Below are 7,651 nucleotides of genomic sequence, written 5' to 3'. Positions count from 1 at the left end.
CGTCCCTGGGTGGGCTCGAACCACCAACCTTTCGGTTAACAGCCGAACGCGCTAACCGATTGCGCCACAGAGACAGACGACCGAAATCCTCAAAATGTGATATTTTAAACTCTGGCAGAAGTGCCAAAAAAAGAAGTTATTCCATGTACGCGTACAATTGATGTTGGTATAATTTTGTCTACACATGATCTGTAAAGTGTGCGTTAATACAATTTTTTTTTGTTTGACAGCATTCATAACTCACAAAACACGTTGACAGTAGATTGGGGCTTTAATTCCAAATGTTTGGGTGCAAAATACTCGGAGTTAATTAATCTGAATTATTCTTTTTCAAGTATATTGGTCGCCGCTATGGGAGTCAACCATAAACCACAACCTCCAGCAGGCAGTTCACTCAGTTATGGCGGATGAGCCAGTTTCTACACTAACAGACTAAATTTCCATTTGCGGATGTTTACTATAGAGTTAAAACACGTTTTGGGCGTTTTTTCTGTTGCGAAGGGAATTCCCCTCTATGTAACCGCGAGTTTAACCAAACTTTTTGTGCTTTGATTAAAAACTTACTTTTTGACGCTTATTTTTATACTTTGTTTTCGTTCCAAATACTTCACACGGAAATTGCGAGAAAAATACCACTGGGAGTAGTTTAAAGAAACCAATTAAGTTGGTGAATAGCAATGCAAGTACTTTTAGCTCTACTGAAATAACATTGAACGGGAATTCTTTTACGTCACCGTTTTGGAATGTAGGCAGTACTACGTGCCAAACCACGAGGTTGCCGAAGGGAGAATAGCAAAAAGTTATACTGTACTGTATCTGCTGTTTACCACTGGTTCACAAACATACGAAAATTCTTCCATAAACAACTCCATTGGTCCCAAGACGCGCGCGGCTGTAAGTTCTGTTGTCTTTCCGTTTACGAATGGTTCTGTTGACGCAGTATATCGCGGTTTGTGTGTTCCAATTAAACTTCGTTCAGGTTTTGTTGAGTAAGATTTTATTTGGAACAACAACCTGTTGACTCCATCAATCGTGAAGGATAAGTGCTAGTCTTACTGTAGTGGTGGTTAATGAACTTTGGGTGTAAAAACCTTTTGTTATGTCACATTCATCTTTTTATAAATAAATGTATAACTTAACAAGATGTCCAGGTCAATTCTTAATTCCGTGAGGGTCTGTGTATACATGAAAGTTGGGAGCCACTGGGTTAGATGTTGTCTATTAGCACAAAAACTGACAAGTGCATGTTGGTCGTCATACCACTGTTTCTGCCTAGTTTCGCATTTTAATTATTGAAAACGTGACTTCCGGCTATTTTACTCGAAGAATCAGTAAGTTGCCATCGTGAATTGCGCAAAAGGGGATATTTACACTGCAAATAATAAACGCTTGCAGTTTTTCTAGTGTTGACTTTTTCCGTTTCTACATTTAAACCGAGCATGTAGGCCCGTGTTAGAATAAAAAAAAATTATGTAAATGCCTCATACTGATGTCTTGATGGTCGAGCATTTTCATAGTTGCCTATTTTCTAATTACTGATTGTTTATTCATACTGTAGTTGCAAACTTCATTCATTGAGAGCTGCAGGCAGGGTGTATACACGCACTGTTTCGACCTGTAAGGTCTCATCAGTGCAGCTGTTGATGTGGCACTGTGCTAGCTGGTAGACTAGCAGGCACACAGATTTCCACTTTGTGGTACCTTTCGGTCAATCGTCGATATGTTGGGTACCAAACTAGGTACCAATCAACACAGACGAAACACGTGGAGCGCACTATGGCCAAAACAACTGTTTGGGACCCAATAGCGCTATCGGCTCGGCTTTCACCCAAATCATATTATATGCGCTCTCATTGTTGATTTATTATGGCTCTTTTGCGCTTATAAAACTTCATTCAGTTGCAACAATCGGGAGTTGACGGCGTATTAATAAAGGCCTTTTTTACTGACAAACCATTATTATACATCTGCAGTTAATGCAAAACTTGCCAAGATTCTAATGGACGGGTTTTTTCCAAATCATAGACAAACGCATTCATGTCCTACAGTTTATGCAGTTCCACCGTATTTAGTTTCATTGCCCTTTGTTACATCATAAAAAAAGATAACAGGTATTCTTTAAAAAGATGTGAATATTTTGCATAAATTATGAAACGTGTATAGCTGATGGTAAAAGCGCTGCACCAAGGCCAAATTATGTCGTAATATGTATTGGGGGTCGTTCATCGTTGATGCTTTTGCATTATTTAACAAACTCCAAGCAACGGACCTATCTTCTAAATTAATTGAAAAGCCTTTTAGTGTTCGGTGCCTGAAAATAGCAATGCCCATGCAAAGTATGGGGATTATCTTCTATGTATACGCCTGTTATCTATAAATATTGTGTCCAAAAACTAAGAAAATACTCAATCAAGCCCAACTTTTTGACACATTGCCAATGGAAAGGGCCAATATTGCCATTGTGCGATGAAAGTACCGTCATATTTGCATAACTTAGATGCTTCGAATTACTTTCGAAAATTGTCTTTCAATTGACTGAACAAAGTTTAAACATGATTGACCGTAGACAACATCATTAAACTTGAAACGGAAAATAATGGTTTTCACATAACTTGCGTAAATCAGTTTCAATTGATCTAAAACTGGGATCAGCACTTCCAAGAAGCTTGCTTGATTTTGGCTGCGGTCTGTACATGTTGGCAACAAAACTAACAGGGGGTTTCTAACAATTTACGAATAGTTTTCCGTTTGCATTGATATTTAAATATTGAAATGCACAAAAATAGACTAAATTCTAAGTAAGTGTTTATTTCTATATCGTGTCCATTTACGGGAGATAAACTGGTAGCGATATCTTTTTAATGCAAAGCTTTGGTTAAGACGTCAAAACTGCGAGACACAGGGTCTAATATAGACCATACATTTTTCAATTCAAATCTGATTGCAATGTTTTTGTTCTCATTGCAGGGTAATCTGTTAGCGTTTCTAGCCTTGCAAGGGTTAAATGGCCGAAAATGGTTAAACACGAAAGTTAAGATGTAACAAATAACGTTTCGGCAATAATATTGCTGCCGCAACAGCTAGTCATGTCACTGTGGAGTTGCCCATCGAGATCAGAATTCTAAGAAGAGAAAAAAGCAAAGGCTACTGTTACGTCACAGTCTCTGTGCGAATATATACCAGCGGAAATTGAGTACAGCTGACAGTTCGAATCTTTACAATACAACTTCTTCGAAGAAAGTCAAGCCAAAGTTATGGCTGAGAACGTGAGAATAGAAACGAAAATGGAATTGCCACCAGGTAAGCGTTATAATGCAACGGTTATTGTAACTTGCTGCATCCTTATTTGGAGCTGCAATTGCTGGAACTTGTATGTTAGTATGTGTGTATAGTGTTTCAAAATGATTTCGCTTTGTACAGTTAAAGATTGGTACTTACTTAAACACTTGCAACTGACAGCTGCTATCTGTATGAGTACTGGGTAATGCTGGAAAACGTTGATTGTAGGACAGTGGACCTTTACCTGTTTCGGTCACGCCTTCCTTGCCTATTTGGCCTTGCGTTCAGGCCATCGTTGACCTTTAAAGAATTGCGAGTACAATTAGTGTAGGTTTGCAGGCTTGACAGCCCAGGCATTGCAGCCTAGCTGGATCAGCCACTTTCCTGATCAGGAAAACTTAATGATTGCGATACGATAGCTGTGATCGCCAAGCAAGGACCTGCGCAGTGGGGCGATCCTGCCAATCATGCCATTGCATGAAATATTACTGCGTTATCTGATAAGGTGGTAGAGATCCCCTACGTATATGTGAAGGTTGCCTGGCAAGTTGTGCGCTTGCGCACCAGTGTACCTTGGCCACAATATATCCCGTGAAACCACTGAGCTCCTGTAGCTCAGTTGGTAGAGCGTTGGGCCTGGTTAGCCCAGGGTCGTGAGTTCAAACCTCACCGGAAGCTTGATTTTTCAAATCTTGCTCCGACTTGTCAGGAAAAAGTGGCTGATCCAGCTAGGCTGCAATGCCTGGGCTGCCAAGCCTGCAAACCTAATGATCGCGATACGATAGCTGTGATCGCCAAGCAAGGACCTGCGCAGTGGGGCGATCCTGCCAATCATGCCATTGCATGAAATATTACTACAATTAGTGTAGTACTGGTAGCTCGCACTGCAACAGGAATTAGTTCTTTCAGATTTAAACGTCGCAAAAGAAGCGTATATTTCTAGTTTAGCGAAAAACCGATGTATGACGTAATAATTGTGAAATTATACTGGTGTAGGGATTTGCCGGAAATGCATTGATTGCAATTTGAACTGATCCAGTAACATTCTTTCAATTAATCCTCTTATCTGCATATGAAACGAACCATTTACAATAAAGTTCGCTATAATTTCATTATGTATTAATACCAAGCTGTGTTTTATTAATTAAAAGGAATTGGACTTCTGGCACTTCAAGTTAAGAAGTGTTTAATTGAAAACAACGTTGCGTCCACTATCCGGCGAAACTTCCTCAGGGTTATGTCACACGATAATGCATCAAACGCATAATGTTGTGACATAACCCTGAGGAAGTCTCGCCGGATAGTGGACGCAACGTTGTTTTCAATGAAACACTTCTTAACTTAAGTGCCAGAAGACCAGTTCCTATTAATTACCATGCCTGACAGCAAGAATGGCACTAAATGTGTATTAATACTTAATACTCGATCGTATGGTGTGACAGTTCCAGGAAAGTAAATCACATCTCCTAATAGTTATTTATATATTACATATATATGTCAAGACGCGGTGAAGCTTTTTCAATGTGTCAAGACAAGAACCATACAATAGTTTAGGGGTTTTGTGCGCGATAATCATTAAAAAAAAATTACATCAATATTTAAAAAATATGGTTTGTTGGCTTCACCGCGTTTTCGTTTTGCAAAACGGCCAATCTTACACCAAAAAAGGAGTTGATGCGTGGTTCGTCATCATGTTATGGAATGCACCAGAATGAGCCATAAAGCGTGTTGTTGTTTTTTTGCAATGTTATTCTCATCGTGGGGGCGAAAGTTAGATCATGTTTATGACGTCACTGTAGAGCACAAGTGGGTGTCGGTGGTCATATTATTGTTGCCAAGGGAACCGTTCAAAAACCTGCTATAGAGATTTGCGCGGTCCAAAGCATGATAAATGCACCGCCTGAAAACCATTACGTCACTAACAACTTTGCGTTTCATTGCGTTAGTTTAGAGCAAAGAACGAACCGAAATATTTTAAGATACCATTGGAGCTATACCGGAAATCTTATATATTGTTGATGCCCAGTGAGCGTTAATTTGCCATTATGCACTCTAGTCATAAAACAATTCCCCATAGGCTTTTCAAAACCAGAAAACAGTTTATTAAGCTCGTAATTTTTTTTTCAGTTCCGATGGCGCAGGAACATCTGAGAACATCAGCTTCTCCGCGTTTATCACCAAGACGGGATGACCTCGTCCGCGATCTCGATATTCATCCGAAATCGAAGGACAAAAGTCTCGAAAATCCGTGTCTAACGCGGGTTGAAAGCAAAGACCGCATTGCCGAGATGTTGCAGCTTGACATTCAAGAACCGTTTATCACTCAACCCAATTTCGAACCGCAGATAACCAGCACCGAAGCAGAACCGCAAGAAGCTGGGGTGTCTGCTGCCACCTGGTGTCGGATTCGTCACGCCACTTTCGGCACAGAGTGGGGACAAAAAGGTACAATTGAATGGCGTTGACATTTTTGAGAAATGCAGGTTTAGAACATTGTTTGTGTCAAGCAAAGTGGAGCCAATAATATGAATTGTGTAAGCTGCAGCTTACATATGAATTGTGTAAGCTGCATGCAGACAGATGATGAGAACTTTTAGGTCGAAACAGTGGCCATGTGTCTGCAGCTTACACAATTGTTTATGTTGTTAAGTTACGTGCAAATGTTTTTTAATTGTTGCCACAAACTAAACACTTGTTCGGTACAAATTACTTCATTAAATATGCTTTATCCAAGGACTTTGGAATTATAGGTGGTAAATGCAATAGTTGATAAAAACACTTTTGGACTTTATCGCTTATATACACATAGTCGGTGTGCCTAAGCACCAGTTTTCTACATTTTTTTCTTTTGTACATATCGTATTTAAACAGAAATTTTCTACTTAAAGGTGGTTTGAAGTTGGTGAGCGGAGGAGAGCCTCTGGTACGTTGGCAATTCGGTTCCGTCAGACGGGGGTTCCCCATCATGTTCATGTTTGCTGTGGAAACGCCGAGGGGACGGAAATACGTAACTTGCGATCGATCCAAGCAAAAAATCCGCCTTCTGCCGGAACGGAAATTTCCAGATCCCGCAAGCGTGGATGTAGATTCCGATACCTCGGATCCGCGCTTGTTCGTTTTTAACATGCCGGTAGGTTTGGGCGGATCGAGTGGTTTTCTGCACCCCAGTTATACCTGGAAAAACCCGAGTGAGGTTTTGTTGTCGGTCAACGAGGAAGACGAGCAAATTGTTCTTTCCGTGCACGACTTGAGGGCTGACACATGGCTTTTGGATGAAGCATGAACGGCAATGACCCGGGATTTTTTAATACTTCTCTTTGATAAGAAATCAACAGGCTCAAACGGACACAACTTTTCTAATTGTAGAATTTAGCTTTTCTCGTCGTATTGGTTGCTATAGATTAGTTTTCTTCAATATGTTTCAATATTGCTTTACTGTAAGACGTCAAAAGAAACAAAATAACTGTTTTAATATGTTTTTGTGAATGTTTTAACTGGTAACGTGCTAGTGTAGTTTTTATTGCTCGTTTACACTGAAATCCAAATAAGTTTTTTCGCAATATTCAATGTTGTATAAAATATTTTCATGTATTTCGTTTCGAGTCCCATGCAAAATTAATTAAAATCAAGCAAGAGTATTCGTTTTGTACAAAAACGCCACAATAGTTGTTGAAGATATAACACTTTTGTGTTTAACTATAATCAAGTATCTTATACTGTTTTCTTCATAGCAAGTTATACAAGAAAAAAACGTAAAAGTCATCCTAAAAGATGCCAAACTGTTGGGCAAAACAGATACATATTAGAAAAAAACACTGTCTTAACGACAAATAAATTGAGTTTTTCGTAAATAACTTGTCGAAAATATCACATAGCAAGTCTTTGTTGCCATTAAGACAGTTTGGTGATTGTAAGAGTCTGTCAAAGAGTTCCACTGTTGCGCAACTTTAAACACAAAGACATCGCGATTTTCCGACTTGTAACTTTTGCGCAACCTGTTACGTAGCGACAGCTTTCAAAACACCACCCGAAAGACGCCGCGCGAATATGACGATTATTCTCTTGTGTTTTTCAAGTGTCTTGTATATTTTAGGTGTTTTGTAATAAACGCCAAAATAACTGAGATGTGGTTGAAGCATATGCTTTGTTTCGGTCATTATTTCTAACATTAAAAATCTGATTAAAATGAGTTTTAAGGTTAATCACCCAAGCGACCATTTTCCAATTTCGCAATAAAATAACCCCGGTTAATTTCAAAATTGTTTTTTTCTGCTTTAAGAATGTTTAAATTTGCAAAAGTTTCAACTAGCTATATAAGGTTGTCGACCTGTTACCCAGACATCAAAGAAATGCAGCTGTACATGTCTAGGGC

General features: G+C 39.3%; 1 protein-coding gene and 1 non-coding gene across 2 annotated transcripts; one reads left to right on the top strand and one right to left on the bottom strand.

Annotated features, from left to right (window-relative positions):
• Positions 1 to 74, bottom strand: Trnan-guu (transfer RNA asparagine (anticodon GUU)). Its single transcript has one exon. It is a non-coding gene; the product is annotated as a tRNA-Asn (tRNA).
• A 3,086-nt stretch (positions 75 to 3,160) lies between these two features.
• On the top strand, positions 3,161 to 7,390 carry LOC145914124 (uncharacterized). The gene is made up of 3 exons (XM_083001905.1): positions 3,161 to 3,300; positions 5,407 to 5,724; positions 6,168 to 7,390. The coding sequence occupies exons 1-3, from the start codon at positions 3,255 to 3,257 to the stop codon at positions 6,560 to 6,562; spliced, it is 759 nt and encodes a 252-aa protein (XP_082858031.1). The 5' UTR covers positions 3,161 to 3,254; the 3' UTR covers positions 6,563 to 7,390.
• The last annotated feature ends 261 nt before the right edge of the window (positions 7,391 to 7,651 follow it).

This window comes from Ascidia mentula, chromosome 9 (assembly GCF_947561715.1).
Source record: "Ascidia mentula chromosome 9, kaAscMent1.1, whole genome shotgun sequence".
In the NCBI taxonomy this organism is placed as follows: Eukaryota; Metazoa; Chordata; class Ascidiacea; order Phlebobranchia; family Ascidiidae; genus Ascidia; species Ascidia mentula.
The sequence above is the reverse complement of the archived record's forward strand: the minus strand, read 5'-3'. Positions and strand labels throughout refer to the sequence as shown.

Coding starts and splice junctions, on each gene's coding strand:
- LOC145914124 (XM_083001905.1), top strand. CDS start 3,255: ATGGCTGAGAACGTGAGAATAGAAACGAAAATGGAATTGCCACCAG. Junction 3,301..5,406: donor GAAAATGGAATTGCCACCAG/GTAAGCGTTATA, acceptor TTTTTTTTTCAG/TTCCGATGGCGCAGGAACAT. Junction 5,725..6,167: donor CACAGAGTGGGGACAAAAAG/GTACAATTGAAT, acceptor TTCTACTTAAAG/GTGGTTTGAAGTTGGTGAGC.